Genomic DNA, 20,227 nt, shown 5'->3' on the forward strand with positions numbered 1-20,227 from the left:
CCTTGCCTAGGGTCCCCAGTTTTCTCTGTACCTCATTCCTCCATCTCAATTCTCTGTTCTGTTTATGATTCCAGGAAGTCACATTCCCACACTATAATCTCTATTCTGAATGGCTTCATCTGCTTAGGAGGTAGAGCATGCTTTCTTGAGCTTTCTGATAGAGTAATGAGGAGGTGGCAGTGGTGCTTCAAGTAGTGGAAGTTTCAGTTGTGGGAGGCCATCCATGGTCTAAGGCATCCATACCTGTTGTCTCTCGTTCTGTGCGCCACAAGGAGCCCAGTGCTGCACAGTCTTGCTAACATTACTAGCTCCTGTCTTTCTCCAACCAGGGGTGAGTTCCTGCAGTTTCCAATCTTTGTGTTATCTTATAAAGCCTGCATATGTGGGCCAGGTGGAACATATATTTTGCAACTCTTTAGAAAACAAGAAGTTAAGAAAAAGTACCGCTATATAAAATAGAATAAGAATTTGTATTAAATACTTTTCTTGCTGTGACAAAGGCATTGAAGGTTTATTCTCATGTATTGCTTGAGGGGATACAGTCTGTGATGCCAGGGAAAGACAGGACCATCAGTTGGCTGGTCCCACTGTCTCTCAGAAAACACAGACACCAGAGCTGTAACTTCTTCTACATTTGCCTTTTTATTCAATCTGGGACCTTAACCCATGTAATGGTGTCACCTTTGTTCAAGGAGAGATCTACCAGCTTCAGTTAAACCTCTGTGGAGAGCCCCTCACAGACAGAAGCACTATTTTTCTCTTAGGTGATCTAACTCTTGCCAAGTTGACAATCCAGATGAAGCACCACAAGTCCATCCCTTGTCAGCTGGTGCGTAAATACATCATGTCCAAAACAAGCCATTCCACCTTTGGTCCTCGAAGCCTCATGTTCATCTCATAATGCAAAACACACTTAATGCATCTTGAAATGTTGCTAATATTTGAACAGTTTTGATATCTTTTCTCAGACTCAGGCAATCTCTGAACTGTCAGGCCCCATAACATCAAAACACAAGTTACATACTTCCGACAAACAATAGCACAGAGTGAACATCCCAGTTCCCAAAGGGAGGGATGCGGGCATAGCAAGGAAGGTCATGCCAAAGCAAGACTAAAACCCAACAGTGAGGACACCAAATCCTAGCATTATGTTTGGCATCTGAGGCTTGGGAAAGAATTACCTGGACTCGAACAGCCTTGCACAACTCCATCACCCCAGCTCTGCCTTCTCAGGCACGCACATCTTCTCCTTCGGACTTGTTCCACTACATGTCTGCCCTTTTCCCTTAGTGAATGTCCCTTGGCCCTGACATCTCCAACGCTCTAGTGTTTCTACTGTGATGTAAGCTTTGCCTTCATGCAGTGGTCTCTCAGCCGTCTTATTGCAGGGCATGGAGCTCTGCCCACATTGATATCAGTGACCTTCGGAGTCTTCATGCAAGCCTACTGGCCCCCAAGATTCTCGAATTTTGCATGCCTGCCCAGCCAGCATCAACCGGATGACTCTGCCGAGATCTGCCGCCATGTTGAGATGGAGTATGGCCACCTATTGTCACATTCCTGTGTGCCTTCAGCTGAAATTGAGAAAACGCCTTCCTAGGCAGTTGTTTTTGAGCAGAAAACTTCTTCGGCATTGTTTGCCGTTCAGTTTCTCTCCTCTCAAGTGAATTTGCATTTTTTTTTCACAAGTCAGAACCTTGGAGTGGTAGGCTCCCAGGCCTCCAGGAAACCTCTTCTATTGTCTCTGTGCAGGACAGGAGGTTTCTCTTTATTAGAGCTAATCTGGTGGCCAAGCATAGCTGTTTTCTCAGCACAAGCCTTTGTCTAATTTTATCCCAACTTATGCTTTCTTTCTTTGCAAACTGTACATTTTTCATATCTTGCTGCTTCACTTGCCACTTTCCCATTGTACACCTGGATGAGATTAGTGAGCAGCAGTTAGGCTGCAGCCTGAATGTTAGCCTGTCTCTGGATTTCCTCCACCAAACAAAAATGCTGCATCCGAATTCAGCTTCATCCAAGTTCACTGCACTCACACAGAATGCAGCCAGACTCAATGTAAGGACTTTACAGGAATGAACTCTAGCCTGGTTTCCAATAGAATCTTTGCTCACTACTGAAACCTCTCGGACTGGGCGTCCACTCTCTGCCTGCATGTTGGCATTCCGGCCTTCCAAACTCCCATCAGAATAAACCTATTAAGATCTATGTGCAACAAGCTAAGCCTTCTCTAGGCTTTGGTTACAAACTGTACTGCATTCCTCCCTCTCGTAAATCAGTTCCAAAAGCCTAGGAACCACATGATTTGTTTAGTCACAGCAACACCCCCCCCCACCACCACGCCTGGTAACAATTTCCTGTCTCATTTCTGTGACAAAATACCCAGCAGAGGTAGAAATGGTTTATTTTGGTTCGTGGTTTAAGGCTACAATCCATCATGGCGGAGAAATGACAGTGGCAAGAGCGTGAGGTGGCTGCTGGTCACATGGTGTTCAGTTAGGAATCAAAGAGACATGCAGGCTGGTTGTTTTATTGGCTTTCTCCTTGGGCCGCAGTCCATGGCATGATATGTATTCTTCCCGTTTAGAGCAGACCTTTCTGTCTCAGTTAAACCTCTGTGGACATGCTCTCACAGATGTGCCTAGAAGTTTGTCTCCTATGTCATTTAAATCCTGGCAAGTTGACAACCAGTATGAACTGTCGCATAATAGTTCCATTATTACAGCATTATTTAAATGGAATGTCTTATTTAGGAGATTTAAGTTTTCTTAATTTAATAATAATATTTTTGCAAGGCTTTGTATTGCAAAAAGTTCATATCATTATGGTGATTATTTTTCTCTAACAAATAGCATAAATATAATAAAATATCTTAATTCAAAAATTAATCTGGAGTAGCAATATCTAAAACTATAACAGGCATACTATAAAAACTCAGAAAGGTCATATCTGCTGTACTTCTGTGGTACTGAAGCAGATATAATATCTGTATTATATGTTATGACATTAAAGGCTGAGTATGCTAAGCCTCTTGTTTGGTCTGAGCACATGGAGATACCAAATATATTTATGAGATGACAATCATTAGCATATTTGAAACATTTTAAGCTTCTTGTTTTCTTTTTTAACTAATGGTTTAACCCATTTATCAAACTATGTTTTACTAACGGGACTCGACAGTGATCCTCGCACCATCATATTCCCAAGCAGTCTAGAATAGTGAGGGGATGGAACCTAGGGCCTCATACATACCACATAAGTGTTCTACAGCTAAGCCATCAGCCCTAGGGCTTTCTTTTGATGTAAACGTTCTATCTGGTTTGTCCAACATGGTAGTCACAAGATATAGGCACTGTTGAGCTGACACGGAGCTACTGTGGCTGAGCAACTTTCTCTGTATAGTGGCTAATAGCTATTGTACTGAAGAGGAGGTAGATAGAAAGGAAGTGATGTCATGCCTACGGCTACCTTAAAAGACTGGCTTTCCAGACAGCACACAGAAGGTAAACTAATCTCAAAGGAAAGCGAGCAGACCCTATAACCGTTTCTCCGTTGTTTCCCACCTCTGCGAAGATGGCACCATTGCTGTACTTGGGAAAGTAATGACCACTTTTGCTTGTAGGAGATTAACCCCAGCCATCCTCCCTCTCCTAAAACAGTAGTTCTCTACCTGAGACTTGGAGAATTGCTCCCTTAAGGCGCATCAGGCTGCTGGGCATGAAACTCACTGTGTGTTGTGGATCTAAAGATCTAGGTGGTGGGTGGATTTGATTTCCCTGGACCTGCCTGAGGCCAAATCTGTTTCTGCATCATTATTCTAAGAAATGGAAACTTTCCACGAGGCAGTCTCAAGTTCTAAAACATAAATGCTTGTAGATACAAAATATTTCAAAGTCCTTATCTACAGAATTCTTTGTTTTGGATAGTGGCTGTGTTCCCTTCTGCTTAAATCAGCTCACTATAAAGACATCACAAATCTAAGCGTGGTATTTTCTAACACTGTGCATTCCTACTGGGATAAGCTTTTGCTATCAGAGAAGTGAAACTCAACGCTGTATTCTAAGATTTTTTACTGAGACAAAACAGGAGGTAAAAGCACCTTCTATCCATAACTATGCATTTTTCCGTTGTCTATTTCCCCAACTACACTCTATTTCTTTTAAAATGTTTCTCTTCCTATTTATGCCTATGTGTGTGAGTGTGTATGCTGTGTGTGTTCAGGTGCCCACAGAGGCCAGGAGAGAGCATGTGTCCCCTGAGGCTTGGGTTACAGGCAGTTAGGAAGCATCCTGCATGGGGGCTGGCACCAAACTCAGGTCCTCTATGATAGCGGTTTGTACTTTTAGACACTGAGCCATCTCGCCAGCCCTCAAGCCGCCCTGAATCAGAGAATCGTTCCTCTGCCATATAATCACCACCAATCCTTTACAAAATGGCCAACTTCATGATGTTCAGGCAAGGCGAGTATAGAATGATCTCTTTTATTCAGTATACTTGAGTTTTAAGAGTATTTATGCCAAATAGATTTGAAACAATTTGGTGAACTTTAAGATTTGTTTTCCAATTCTAGGAATAGCACCCTAATTTTGTGCACCTACTGTTCTTATGTGTGAAATTAACCTTGAAGTTGAGTCAGACTTATTGTTCTGTGTCAGCAATAACATCTCAGTCAAGTATGATTGTGTGAGGAAAACCACTTATCTATGAATACTGGTATTATAATTCCCTAAGATGTTAAGTTAGAGACAAGACTATTCACAGCATATCCAAGCACATACCTCAAAGAAATATTCCCCCCCTCAAATTTTAGATCCTCTCATAGTGAAGTAAGTTTTGTTGCAGTACATGGTTTAGAAAGAAGAATTTTCACACATACACCTTGTTCATTGTGCAGAAAATAGAAGAATGTGACACCATTAATTTTTATACTTCTATCATTTATAGAGGGACAAAGAGTCAGATTTGGGTTCTTAACTGAAATAAATAAAATAAACAGGAACAGTACCTTAAATAATGGGTTTTAAGATCCTACATATAAGTCAATGACCTCTAAAAGATGAGAAACAAGGTGTTCATTTCAGTTTCCATAGCTTACTGCCAGGATGCAGCTGCCAGTCCCGGTATAGGAGGAGAAGCACAGAGTGAGTTTTGTGCATCCTTTAAGTTGCCAAAATGGATCTTTTTTTTTTTTTAAAGAGACAGATAAACATAGTTGATAAGAAGGAGAACAATAAATTAGAGATGGTCAGGGAGAGAGAGAGAGAGAGAGAGAGAGAGAGAGAGAGAGAGAGAGAGAGAGAGAGAGAGAGAGAAAGGGAGGGAGAGAGGAGAATGGGGAGTGGGAGGGAACCTTGAACACTTATGGAGGATTCTTTTGATAGTAGAGTACTAACCAGTACAGGTACATATAAAAAAAAAAAACAAGGGCTGAAAACACATATTAAAAGGTATTACAGAGTTTGCCACAGGGCTAGGAACATTGCTATGCTTACCAGCCAGGTAGGAAGGACATAGGTACCTACAGCATTGTCCAGACCACTCCGGAATGCTACCCCACTAGCAAGTAGTACTTAGCGTTAAAGATCACTCTAGACCTGTGCAGCAAAATCATAAAAGCAAAGCTTGAGTATATCATATTATGTCCACGTAATAACTGCACCCTCCCAAACACAACTCAAGATTTGTATGTATAAAATGTACAGCCACCAACAATGTAACATTCATACAATGTCCTCCATTAATCAAAGACTAAAGCTTTAGATGTTTGGGGAAGGCAACTCACAGAGAGAAAAATGATACCATAAAATAAAAAATAATACCATAATAATATACAAAATAAAGTGATACTGAATCCTAAGCCGATAGATAAAATAAGTGTCTATCAGTCCACATTGTCGAGTAAATCAATACATGCAGGGGAACACACAAATCTGCCATTTAGAAGACTCCCGCATGATTTATATAGACTCTTTTCTCCTCAAGTAGGAGGTACATAATTTCTCATTCTTTAAGTCTGGACTCTGTATAGTAACTCTTGCCAAAGAAGATAAAATAGAGAGAGAGAGAGGGAGGAAAAAAACATACAACTTTACTGTCGAAGAATCTGAAAAACACTGCCTCCATAAGCACATCAAGGTCAACATTATTAATGTTGAGTCACAACGTCAGTGAGCATCCTTGACATGCTGGGATTGCTTGTCACCTGCTTCTGGGGGCTTCCTCCACAAGACAAAGAATCCCCGTTTGATGGAGGAAAATAACAGGCATTTCCTCATCAGGGAAATGTGCCGATCAGCCGATCAGTACACATTAATTCAAAAGATCCAAAGTAAGGAGTGTGAGGAATTGTCCTAGGTGAGAGGACCTTAAGAGGACATGGAAATCAAATATGATGTGGGACTCGGAATGGGTTTCCAGAGCAGAGGAAACATCTCTACTAAAAATGAAGAACTGCTGGATAGGCTTTAATTAACAGATGCCAGTACCATTTCTTCGGCTGTAGTAGAAAATGTACCAAAGTTATGGGGGACATAGTGACAAAACAGTGCCCATACGAAGGGGATTCACTTTCCTAGTAATTTTTTTTCAATAAATATAAAACCATTAGGATTAAGAGTTATTTAAAGCTGAAAAACTTTCAAATGTGGTTAAAGACAACACTCACTGACTAGCATCTAACATTTAAAGATCTATTTGTCTTGTCTTTATCAAGTGCATGTATATACATCAGGGCGATGTGCTCATGAGCGTAGGTGCCTTGGAGGTTAGAAGTGTTGGATCCCAGAGCTGGTGTGGCAGGTAGTGTGAGCTGCCTGATGTGGGTGCTGGGAACCAAACCTGGGTCCTCTGAAAAAGTGGGAGGTACTCTTAACCACCAAACTATCTTTCCAGAGCAACGTCTTTTATTACTACTGTGTTTCTTAAGAGAGCATCAAGTGTTACTTGTAATTTTTATCTCAACTGCCAATCGGATCCCAGGTATAGACAGACGGTGGTGTCAGGTCAGATGTGACTAGAAAAGTTGTATTGCCAAAGCCTAAGTATTTGTAATGCTTCAAAACTCACCGTACGCATCAGCAACACAGTCATCCCTGCATTTAACAGTGATTACAAGAGAAAAAATAGTAACGCTCGGGGCAACGTAAAAGTCCTAGTGAAAAAATATGTGTGAACATTACAGAACAAGCTTCTTGATTACATATATGGCAAAATAAAAGTAAATACATTTTATAAGGTATTGATCCTACAAAAGGTTGACTAAACACAACACTAGCACCAGTGCCTATTTTTGAAAAGATTTATTTGAATTTTTAATTATGTGTATGTGTGTTTAAGCTTGGGATATGAACATCTGAGTGAAGTTGCCCATGAAAGCCAGAAGAGGGCATCAAATCCCCAGGAGCTGTAGTTCCTGAAAGTTTGCCAGTTGCTCCAAAAAGGTTCTGAGAGGCAAGTCTGATTTCCCGAAGAACAGTCAGTGCTCACTCTTAATGCCTGAGTTAGCTCTTCAGCCCCCTGTCCCTCATTTTTTGTTTGATTAATGGTTATAGGCAGGAAGAAATATTTGTAAGCATTATAAACATATTTGAGAGAGGGCTTTTGGCCAAAAATTATTCTTTGCACTATATTTTTGGTTACTGAAAAGTACCAACTTTGAGGAATAATGTTAACAAGACGGCAAAACATAAAACAAAGCCTCTGACTCTCTCTTCCTCAGGGATACCAACTTAATCGTGATATGTGCCCAGTTTGATGAAAAAAAAAATCCAAGCACCAGGTAAGAGGTTCTAGCATCCCAATGTGAGGCCGATCGAATGGGAGTGGTAGAGGAATCACAGCCCTCACTCACCACAGCCCTCCTCTGACTGCCGAGCAGTGCAATCAGGAGAAAATTCCTAACTCCCAATCTCTCCCTGTGGTGGTTTGTGTCTTTTCTGAATTTAAACACTGAGAGCAAAGGGGAAGCAGGTTAGAGCCGATGAGAGGGGAACTGATCCACTTGCCATAACATTGCAGTCTGTCTGTAATGCTGGCTGCAGCTCCTCTACAGGGGAAATGCCTAAGTAAGAGCTGGCACACTCCTCTAATGAGGTGACACACTCAAGCCCCCAAAGGAAGAAGAGGTCTCAGAAAAGGCTTGAGAAGTTCCCAGGCTGAAGCTCAGATGACTGACGAGTGAAACATTCTTGTATAAAACAAAATCATATTACTGGAGACATGGCTTACTTTTAAATACTTATGCTCCAACAGAAGACAGCAGGGCATGTCAAGAAACATAGAAGCACACTCCAATCAAAATGGCATAGTCAATCTCCAGAAACCAACCTTTAAAAGATGAGAAATATAAGTATTGCTGCGCGCGCGCACACACACACACACAGACACACACACACAGACACACACACACACACACACACACACACACACACTCAAAATTTCAGAAGGATGTTCAGTGAATTAAGAGAGTCAGAGAAGAAAACAAACCCAGGAAAACAATGGGGAGAGCTAACTGATGATGTGAACAAAGGGGCAGAAGCTACAGAGAAGAGAGCAGTGAGCAGAAAGCCAAGAGCTGTACAGGCGCCGAGTTCAACAATTTGCTGCAGGAGCTGAACACCAGAACTTCCGAATTGGCAGGGGAGGACAGAGCGAACGAACTTGAGGACAGGACACCCAAAATACTCAGCGGCAGAAGGCTACGAAAGAAAAACGAAGGCTAAAGAAAAGTAAAGGCAGTGAAAACAGTTCACATGGTATCAGGCAGCACAGATCATGGGGGCTTCGGAAAGAAAGAGAGAAAGAATGGCAACACGAGACTGCATGATGAAACAATGGGCCCACGTGTCCTACACATTCAAGAAGTTTAAAGGACCCCAACTACTGTTATCTAAGGAGAATGAGCCGAGCCATGGTGTGTAATAAGGCTGTTAAAAAGTCACAGACAAGGACAGTAACTTGACTAAAGAGAAAATGGTTAATCATATACAGTGGGGAGTACATTAGGAGACCAGAATACTTATCAGCAGTGTTGAAGTTCCTTAAACAAATAGAGAGGCTGAAGAGATGGCTCAGTTGATAAAGTGCCTGCTGCGCAGGCAGGAGGACCTCAGTGTGGATCAATAGTACTTCTAATAAAGACCCAGACATGGCGGGACATGCCTGTAATCTTAGCATTGAGAAGGTGGAGAGAGGGAAATCTTGTATTTTGATAGATAGTTCTGCCAAATTAGTGAACTCTAGGTTCAGTAAGGGACCCTGTCACAAACAAAGAAACAAACAAACAAAAAAGATGGAGAGCAATAGAGGAACACACCCGACCTCCACAAACACCAATGCCCAAACACCTGCACACACACACACACACACACACACACACACACACACACACACACACACGCGCGCGCGCGCGCACACACACACACACACACACACACTCACATTTAAAAAACATACACAAGCACACACAAAAATTAAAAGGATTTATATATGATGCATGGATTTCACTTCTGTGTATGTATCCCAGGGGTCTTAAAGAGATACTTACATGTTAATATTCATTTCAGCATTATTTACAATAGTCACAACATAGAAACACTATAATGCCCATTGATCCATGAGGGAAGAGAGAAAATGTGGCTTATATGCACAATGGAATATCATGTGATCTTAAAAAAAAAAAAGAAAGGACATTTGTCACTTGCTACAATCTGATGAACGTTGCGCTATTACTCTAAGTGAAATTGTTTTGTCACAAAAGGCAACACGCTGTGTGCATATATGAAATATCTACCTAACTTAAAATAGACTATAAACGTGGTTCCTAAGGGCTGGTAAGTGGAGGGATCACTGTTTGATGAATACAGAGTTTTGGTTTTGTAAGATGAAAACATTCTAGAGAGACCTACTGAGTGCTGGCGTGAGTGTTAGCCTTTGTTTAACACAACCGAACAATTGTAATGGTTGGTCATCGTCAGCTCGACTGGAGTAAGAGATGTCAGAGACTCATGAAATGCTTCTCTGTGTGTCTATAGAGATCCTTCCAGAGAGGGTTAATGTGTGTGGCCAGGCCTGGGAGAGAGAGACTTGCCTGAGTGTGGCTGGCGGTATCTAGTAGTCTGGTGCCCTGAGTGACAGGGTGCTGAAGAAGGTAGTGGCATGTATGGCAGCAGGACTTGGTCCTTTCTGAGCAAGTGTTGCTCTTTTACTCACTGGCCATCAGACTCCAGCTGCGGCAGCCTTTCTGCGTGGACTCAAGAGAAGCAGCTCTCTAGGCCTTCAGAGGTGGGCCCAAGGTGTCCAGCTTAATGGACTGTGCAGCTGCCATATTCTCTGCCTTCCCACAGAAGGACGCCTTTGTGGACCTACCCAGCGCCTTCAGGAAAGCATCTCTACGACCCTTTATACATGGGCTATTGTTCTGTTCCTCTTGAGGACCCTGACTTATACAACTATGTCCTTCAGAGACGGTTAAGATGATAACTTTAGGTGGCACAGGGGCTCGCACCTTCAATCTCAGAATTAAATGGCTGAGACAGGAGGATCACTATGAGCTTGAGGCCAGAGCTGGGGAGCAAAGTAAGTTTCAGATCAACTTCTATTAAAGATTGAGACCTTGTCTGAAAGGGGTGGGGAGGAGGTAGGCTAGGGTTTTTTTTTTTCTCTAAAAATAAAAAAATATATACAAAGTAAAAACAGCAAAATAATTTCACTTTGAGGATATACACATGAATCAAACCTTAGCTTAAAGATAATGATAACACAATCTCCAAGGCAAGATCTGACTGAGAACGTGCAGCTGTCAAATTTTGTGTACCAGTAGCTTGCGTGTCTTCTTCAGTGGTGGAAAACACAAGTACAGATGTGTGCACTGGGGAGCTCATCCCAAAAGTCTGACATAGCTGTAGCAAACTTTGTACAAGTAGGGGATGAGAAGACGGCTCAGTAGACCGAGTGCTCTCAGTATGAGCCTGAGGACCTACATCTGACTCTCAGCACGAACATAAAGAGACAGGCACGATGGGTGTATTCTTGTAATTTCAGCATTAGGAAGGTGGAGTCAGGTGGATGCCTGGGGTTGCTTGGCTAGCCAGCCTTGTCTAATTGGTGAGCTGTGTCCTAGTGAGAGGCTCTGTACAAGGTAGTCCTGAGAGCAACACCTGAAGTTTACTTCTGGCTCCCTCAAGGATGGACATGTATGAATATTTGTATGTATGTGTGTGTGTGTGTGTGTGTGTGTGTGTGCATATGCACACTCACACACCCACATCCAAAATTACTATGGCATTTTTATCTATCTATCTATCTATCTATCTATCTATCTACCTACCTATCTATTAGCTAGTATCATCTCTTTCTCTCTCTCTCTCTCTCTCTCTCTCTCTCTCTCTCTCTCTCTCTCTCTCTCACACACACACACACACACACACATCTCTTTCATCACCTCTCTTTATCATCTATCTATTTACCTATATACTGTTTTTGGGACAGGGTTTCATGTATCCCAGGCTAGCCTTGAATTTTCTAGGTAGATGAAGATGACCTTAAACATCTGACCTTCTTACCTCTACCTTTCCAGGGCTGGGACTATAGGCATATGCCCCCCACATTATCTTTATTCTTTCTAACCATTCTGGTGGAGCCAGAGAGATGAAGTACAGGTCAGTAGGTCTTGGTGTCCAATACTTTTCTGCCATCGGTGGATCATATCTTATTGGCCACAACATCTCCTACGCTTGGTGTAATATGAGCCTTGAGAATGCATTGATGCTGACAGCAACACGTATCCACGCCACCTGGGAAGGCTCATCGCCCAGTTACAGTTCAGCCACACACTTCACACTTGTACACATCAGAGTGGAAGAAGCCCCTGTTTACTTCCCTTTTGCGTCTCCAAATGAAGAAACCAAAGACTAAGGTCATTAAGATTTTTCATCAGAGTGATAGTGGGAGGCGCATTCACATTTGGATCTCTCTATTTACCATGTCTAAGCTCTCCTCTTCTGTGGTCAGTAGTCAGAAAAGGGTTTTACAGGGCCATGAAATGACAGCGTTTTCCAATCTGCACCACCTTTCAAGGTATTCTCTTACTATGATTTGTCAACATGAGAGGTCTCTCTTTAATAATACCTTAAATAATTCGCACTGAGAATTGAACCTAGGGCCTCCTGCATGCTAGGCACTGAGCTACAAACCCAGATTTTATTTTTAGTATACGTTTTACTGAAAGAACATTTATATTTATTTCCTTACTTTGTGTGTGAGTGTGTGTGTGTGAGCGTGTGTGTGTGTGTGTGTGTGTGTGTGTGCAAAAACCATAGCACAGATGTATAGGTCAGAGAACAACTGGATAACTTGTGGAGTTGATTTCCTCTTTCTACCATTTAGGATTTGAGGACCTATCAAATGGTCTTACCCTCTCTCCATCTTGCTATTCAATATATTTTTTTAGATTTATTTACATATATGAGTGTTTTGTTTGCATATATATATTTACATACATATATATTTGCACCAATTTCGTGAGTACCACAGATATCCTAAGAGGGCATCAGATTTCCTAGAACTGGGCTTAGGGACGGCTGTGAACTGCCAAGTGGGTGCTGGGAAGTGAACCCAGCTCTTTTTCAAGAACAGGGAGTACTCTTAACCACTGAGCCATTGCTCCAGGCCCTCTGTGTTTTATGTTTGAGACAAGGTCTTGCTAAGTTAGCCAGAATAGCTTTAAGCTTGTTTTATTGCCCAGGGAAGGCCTTGAATGTGAAGTTTTCCTACCTTAGGCTCAGAAATGACCTGGATATGGGTCTGTGCTATCAGGCCCAGATTGACTTAAGTTTTCAATCATCACAAAATATATAATTTTTCAGTTTCGATCCAATACTGTTCTTTATATTTTCTCATTTGTTTTTTGCAAACAATGACAAGTTTAATAGGGCGATAACACTTCCTTCTGGATAGCCAAGACTTCAATAGCAAAGCAACAGTTTTGCAGGTCCATAGACCAGGATGTTAAGTTCACTCTCCTTTTTACCTCCTTTCTTCCTTCCCTCCCTCCTTCTTTCATTCCTTCCTTCTCTCCCTCCCTCCCTCCCTCCCTCCCTCCTTCCTTCCTTCCTTCCTTTCTTCAGTCCTTCCTTCCCTCCCTCCCTCCTTCCTTCCTTCCTTCCTTCTTTTCTTCCTTGTTGACGTAGAGTCTCACATAACCTAGGCTCTCTTCAGATTTGCTATATAGCCAAGAGTGACCTTGACTTTGTGATCTTCCTACCTTTGCCTCCCAAATGCTGGGATTATTACAGGCATGCTCCACCATACATGGTTTATGTAGTGTTGGTGGTCAAACCTCAGGCTCTGTGCCATCTAGGTAAGCTCTCTATCAACTGAGCTACATCCCCAAGCCTCCATGTTTATTTTTAACTCATAGTAGCACTTGGGACAGCTCAGTCTCATGGGGTTCTTAGAGGGTCTAATTGTTCCCTTCTGTGATTGATTTAATAATGTGATTAGATAATAGGTGGCAGATATCTTGTGTTCAATACAATTACCCCCTCCCCATAAATAATGATATACATTATTAATACATAGCTGTTTTTCCTTGACATTTTATGAGTGGAAAGCCAAAGGCAGGGATTCAGGTCTCAGGACACAGTGAAAATGCAGGCCATGCCTTTCTTTTCACTGATATTGGGTTAAAGGACGGGGCCTTTTGCAGGAGTCTGGGAGGTGTGAACTCTCATGTGAGGGCAGCAAGCCCTAGGCTCAGATCAGTAGAACCAGAGGCAAAAACCAAAGTCCAGCTTCCTTCAGTTTACCTCCTAACTCAATGGCCCTGCAAATCATTGCCTTCTCTATCCTTGATTTTTCCTCTGGAAAATAGGAAAAGCAAAACTATCCACTCAGCTTTGTTTGCTTTCTTTGCAGTCAAGAGCTAAACAGCCATGCTTGGGTTATGGATGGTTCTCTGGGGCCACCCCCTTTTCATAGCCCCGCAAGGCTGCTAGTGGAAGAGACTTGAGCCTCTCCCACTTCCAGACACCAAGACGTTGTCTGAGAGTTCCTGGACTCTCATCTTCACAACACCCAGCAAGTCAGCAGGAAGGCATCTTGACATTTATTTTAAAGAGATGATTTACCCTCTCTGACACCATGTGACATGTCGCTCCTGTATGGAGTCTTAGCTTCATCATTTAATCGCTTTGATGTTCTGCTCACGCAATCATACCCATGGAGTGACTGACCATTGGAAGAGTATTCTCGGTGGTGGTTGATCTTCTGTGTGTGTGTGTGTGTGTGTGTGTGTGTGTGTGTGTATGTGTGTGTGTGTATGTGTGTGTGTATGTGTGTGTGTGTGTGTGTGTGTGTGTGTGTGTGTGCGTGCTTGCACACAGTTTTTAGTATTCCATCCTTTTCCATTTTGGGCCCTCTGGGAATTACTATTAAAGAACATGATTGGGGAATGCTGCCCACTCACAGAAGCATCAGTTCATGAAGCTCAGTCCACCCAGAGCACTTCACTGGTGGATTGTATTCCTGAAGCACCGACTAAAATAAGAAATGTTAATTTCTTGCAGACTATTATCAGATGGTTTTTAAATATCTGCCAAGCAGGAATGTCTGTTCCCATGTGAGGAATTTCCGTAATAAAACCCTGTCACTAGAGCACAAGGCGATAGTTTTATAGAAACAGAGAAAAACAGCAAGCATTTTCCCGGAGGACAGTTTTAGCTACAATTCACCAGCGCTTGCTTCGTTATTTCTGTCTTATTTTATGCTTTTGTTTTGAAACATAATGCAATTTTACCTGGATACACTCCCGGGCAATCAGGAAATAGCTCGGTATGTTGGTTGGCACTGCCAAATACAAGACCTGCAGGAAAATCAGAAGGTTTCGTCGCCTGGCTGCTTCCCCCACCCCAAAGGCTGGGTGGGCACAAAACGGGTTAAGGCTTATTGGAGAATAGAGGGGAGGGGAGGGAGCCCCGAGGAGGCCAGGAGCAGCGGGCAGCGCCTCAGGGTCCAGCTTCTATCACCTACAACCGCTGTGGAGCTCAGACGCTGCTGGCCGCTGCTGAGCTTTTTCGAGGAGGAAGGATGCTGAGGCCAATTTCTAAGACCGCTGCGAGGAGTGGGCGTGGCCTCGGTGGCAGTGTGTAAGCTGGTTAGGACAGAGGCTGGTTGCTTTTTAGTGAGGGACCAGCGCTGCTGAGGGGAGGGGAGAGAGAGAGGAGAGAGGAGAGGAGAGAGGGGATAGGATAAGAGAGAGAGAGAGAGAGAGAGAGAGAGAGAGAGAGAGAGAGAGAGAGAGAGAGGAGAGAGAGAGAGGAGAGGAGAGAGAGAGGGAGAGAGAGAGAGAGAGAGAGAGAGAGAGAGAGAGAGAGAGAGAGAGAGAGAGAGAGAGAGAGAGAGAGAGAGAGAGAGGCGGGAGGTGTTGGGGGAAGACAGGAGACTGGAGAGAGAGAGGAGGGAGGAGGGAAGGAGGGAAGGAGGAGAGAGCTCATGAGAGGAGGGAGGGAGGGAGGGAGGAAAGAGAGAGCCAGAGATACTGAAGACCCAGTCAGTGCTGGGTGAAGAACAGAAGAGAACCTATCTCCAGTGCCCTGAGAGCCACTCAAGATCTTTTGGGGAGCTCAAAAATTATGAATATGGGATCTGTCACTGGAGCTGTCCTCAAGATGTTACTTCTGTTGTCTACTCAAAATTGGAACAGAGTGGAAGCTGGGAATTCATGTAAGTACACCGCAAATGATTTAAAACTTGCAGGGGGGCTCCGTGCAAAACTTTGATTCTGGTTTTTTTTTTTTTTTTTTAATGATTAATCTTTTCAACTGGAATTGCTTCAGGGCTAGGAAAAGCATCATAGGAGAACTGTGCAAATATGACCGGGTCCCTTTTGGCCTGGTCAAAATATGCCAAATGTTATCCGTATTTTTTTTTTCTTTCTAGCAGAATCTCACTCTCTATGAATATTCATTGAGGACACTCAACTTCTAGTAAACCATTAAATTAGCATCTTAATCAGGGACTAGCCCTGGTATAGCTTCCTTTGCACCTTCCTTTAGGTTATTGAATTTCGTTGGAATTATTTGTCTCACAGCAAAACAACCGGCAGATTTGATATTCTGCTGCATTAGCTGAGATTTTTCTGAAGTTTGCGATTTAGACTCAGTAGCTGGCTGCGTCTCTAAAATGATGCAGACTAATAACCAAAACATACTGCAGACTTCATGGGCAGACAGAACTGGTGGAGAGGCACAGCTCAGCACTGAAGAGCTGCGTCCTCACTGGGAGAAGAGCACCCCTGGATGGGCACCCATCCCTACACCTGCCTTAAAGGAACATGTGCAGGGCATCTACACCACCGCGGGGGGCCCCCCTGCCCCCCCCCCCCTGCTTCCTTCTCCCCCCCCCCAGCCCCGCCCCCAAGCGGTGTTCTCTAGCGGTTGAATTTTCAACTTCGTGTATTTGTGATTGATTGTCTTGGTGCTGAGTTCATTGATTCAAGGAACATTTGTTACAGTCTCATTGCTTAATTTAAATAGCATCCAAAACACATTGGCCAACTCTTTCTCCTCAGCTTGCTATTGGAGATTGGAAAAGTTTTAAAAGTTTATATTTGGCTTAAATTCCTTGAAATGGGAGAATTTCCTTCTCTGTGATGCATGCTAAACAGCTTGGCAAATGGAACTTTAAAAAATTTCTTTCTTAGATTTTTAAAGACAATCCTTATCTGCTTTACATTCCAAGAAAGGGCTACAGGGCCTGCTCTGGAATAGATGCCCCCGCTGTATCTCCAGGGTGAGGTTTAGGGTGCAAGAAACTGCTAACTCTCTTTGCTGCTAAGCCCCTTTGACTTACCTGGAGAGTCCTCACGAGGGAAAAACACCAGGATCCCACGGTCGAGCTCAACTCTGTGATTCTGTGATTCCATCTGCAGGAGCTCATCCTATGTCATAATTTATCTGCCACCCTGTGAAGGAGAGAACTTCACTCCTAGAGGGCTGCCCTGTGTTCCCCATTCAATTTTAAATCAGATGTGTGCGGGAATCTCATTAAATCAATAAAAGGTGCATGATTTCACTCATTCTCAAATCGTTGGGGTCCTGTGGATGATGGACTTTGACAAGCATTGTAAGCCAGTGAAAAACAGGGACCACAACCCCAACCAGTACCCAGTTCCATCGGAAAGGTGCAATTCCTTCTGCCGCTGCCGGGGTTCAGCAGAGAGGGAGCGCTAGAGGTCACTGTTGCGATGTGAAGCGCAGCGCAGCCCAGGTGCCTTCCCTGTGCATGGGCAGAGCTTCCTTCACTCTGGCCTAACCCAGTTTGTCTTCCCAACGCATTGCCTGTGGTTCAATTTGCAGTATATGAATATGAGTGATTGGGCTGTGAGCTGTTGGTGCTTGTTTTCTTGCTTGCAATCCCATGCAAAGTGTAACCAGAAGATCCATATGAAAGAGGTTTCTTTCTTACTACATCTAGCACGAAAAGTGAGCAGCTGAGCTTGGAGGAGAGGCCAGCGCTCATGTTTGCGTGGCTCTGCCTAGGCATCCCGCTGGTGCAGTTTTGATGTTGGACCGGTATCCATTGGGGTTTGATTTCTCCACGAAGTCATCGGATAAGCTTGGAGAGCCCAGAATTGAAATGATTGGGAGCGCTTAAATATTAAAGTTGGAATTCTTGCTTGGCAGACCTGTTCAAGAGTTGCCTTTTCTTCAACTGTCAAAATTCATAATACGATGGCTTCAGATTGCCAAGGTGACTCTAATTACTTACTGGTATTTTGACAATGTGATATGTAAGCGTAGACACAAAAATTCATTTCCTAATTTTTATGTTATTTCTTGCTTTTTTTACATTTTTGGAAAAGCCGGTCTCTACTTGTTGCTGGGTTGGGATAGAAATGGTGCTATCAGTTATCAGTTTGGGAACACAGAGCATGCATTAAGTATTTATGAACGGGTTGTGAGTTAACCAAAGTACAGGCCACTGTAACCAACACAAGCATCCCCAAGTTGTCTTATCCAAACTCTAGTAACTCTTCTGAAACAGATTGTATATTAATAAGAAGTGAATCAATCTGAAATCCCATGAGACAAGTCAGGGGGAACTGAACATAAGCAGAAGAAAATTAAAGGCCTGTCTCTCGGGTGAGTGCAAACACCTTTCTTCTTTATTTACAACTGACTCACAAGGAGAAGAATCTGTCATCCACTGAGTCAGCCTTTGGGTAACAATAAGAACATTTGCCTAGGGGACTCTGTAAACCTGGGATTAGGTGAACTCTAATTTGAATATTAATTGATCTAATTAATCAACTGGAAAATTTGCATTAGAAAGATTCCACACAAATACAGCCACCTTCTCTCCCCTCCCCTCCCCTCTCCTCTCCTCTCCTCTCCTCTCCTCTCCTCTCCTCCCCTCCCCTCCCCTCCCTTCCTCTCTCATATGCATGGGGCGCGCGCGCACACACACACACACACACACACACACACACACACACACACACACACACACACGTATGTAAGTATAGAGTACTAACCCATGTGCCAGTAGCACTTTGTGACTTTGGTCAGGACCTGTGTAGTTAAGAAGAAATATATCGAGTAGGTTGCAGTCTCTGTTTCTGGTGTCCCATAGGACATTTCCAAGCTGTGAGGCAGCCCCAAGGTTTTGCTCTTTGTCTAGGTCAAGATAAGTTTGTTACTACATTGAATCATGTTTTCACACAAACACAGCGCAGGCGTCCTCGCACATGGGCTTGCTGTTTGGGAGGCTGCACTCCTGGTTCTGTATGGTTTCTTTTCTTCCCTCTAAGACAGAGGTACTAGAAATTATTGATTTATTTTACGCTTGTTAAGAACTCACAAATCCTGAATATCAAGATAGTGTTGGGGCGGCGGTAACTCACCCCATAAGAAGGATGGGGTGTAACTATAAGGCTGTGGAGGGGTTTGCCTTTGGTGTCATTCTTATAGATCACATGATAGAGGACATACTGAGCCCCGCTCTGAGAATAATTGATGCCCACCAAATAGCTCGCTAATGGCTTAATTAGACGTTAGCTTCTGATCGTGCTCTCTCTTTGCTTCAGTTGAAATCAGGGCTATGTCTGATATCTACCCAGAAGGAAGTACTGAGAACAGGGTCAAGTCAGCCCTAGGGATAGGTAACTGCCCGAGGAGCTGATCACTCTTGGGTACAAGCTCAGACACAGCCGGACAGATCCTCAAGCTATTAAAGCTCAGTTTTTCAGTTCTTTCTGGAAGTCTGTTTCTGTTCTCTTCCCTCCTTTGGATGGGCTTCTGTGGTAGAATATTGAGATAACTAGAAGGTAATAGCAAAGTACTCACGACTACGATTGTCCGTGCTTGGCCCTTGGAAGTGAAGATGAACGGGCTTCTGACTCAACTCTCCGAGGACCACTTGCTTCCTTCCACCCCTTGGTTGCATTCTCACCACTCACTGCATCTACTCTGGATCATTTCTGCTCCCTTTTCACAGGGTTAACATAGCTTTTAAGCCAACGTGGGGACCAAACATGGCTTCCACATTGCACCCGGAACTTACTTAACTAAAGGAACAAATATTGTTATTGTCTTCTGAAACTAGTTTTGGAATTCATATCACATATAAACAATTAGAGTCAGTCTGTAAGTCAATGGACTCTTTTTTTTTTCTCAGTAAAAATAGATCAATAGAATTGCATAAGGTCATTGGAAAGAGGTTGCAATATTTAGCACAGTGTTGGCAGAGTATGGTCCATGGGCCAAATTTGATCTCACGCCGTGGTTTGTATGACCTATGAACTCACAGTGGGTTTTGCATCTTTACCTGAAAAAAAAATTTTAAGGAGAATTCTTTATGCAGAAAATGGCAGTGTGAAATTTAAATTTTATCACCTGTCTCACTTATGCAATGGCATGAACAAGATTTGTATTTAAATATTAATATAGCTTGAATTTAATTAGTAAAATTCTGCTAGGATTGGTTTTATTCTCATTTTTTTTTTGGTATCTGCATACTATTCTGTATTATCTATCTGGTCCTCTGTAGAAAAACTCCACTGAAATTTGATGTATAGTGTGTGTCATGCAACATAACACAGATTATATTAATTAATAAAGGTGTTCTTATGTCATTAGTCATGCAAGTACTGAAGGAGCCGCTCATACCCAGTGTAATAGGGGAAACCTTTCACTTTCATATTTCCTCTAGTTGTTTCTCCTAAATGACT

The 20,227-nt window shown here is 43.0% G+C and overlaps 1 protein-coding gene across 1 annotated transcript in view; it reads left to right on the forward strand.

The window, feature by feature from the left end:
• Nucleotides 1-15,505: 15,505 nt before the first annotated feature.
• The window catches only part of Cntnap4 (contactin associated protein family member 4), a 288,717-nt gene continuing 283,995 nt past the window's right edge, over nucleotides 15,506-20,227 (forward strand). Inside the window, exon 1 of the mRNA XM_051168839.1 lies at nucleotides 15,506-15,720. Within this exon, the coding sequence (XP_051024796.1) occupies nucleotides 15,630-15,720 (91 nt within the window). The 5' untranslated portion in view covers nucleotides 15,506-15,629. The remainder of the gene's footprint in view (nucleotides 15,721-20,227) is intronic.

Source organism: Acomys russatus, chromosome 26 (genome assembly GCF_903995435.1).
Source record: "Acomys russatus chromosome 26, mAcoRus1.1, whole genome shotgun sequence".
Taxonomy (NCBI): Eukaryota; Metazoa; Chordata; class Mammalia; order Rodentia; family Muridae; genus Acomys; species Acomys russatus.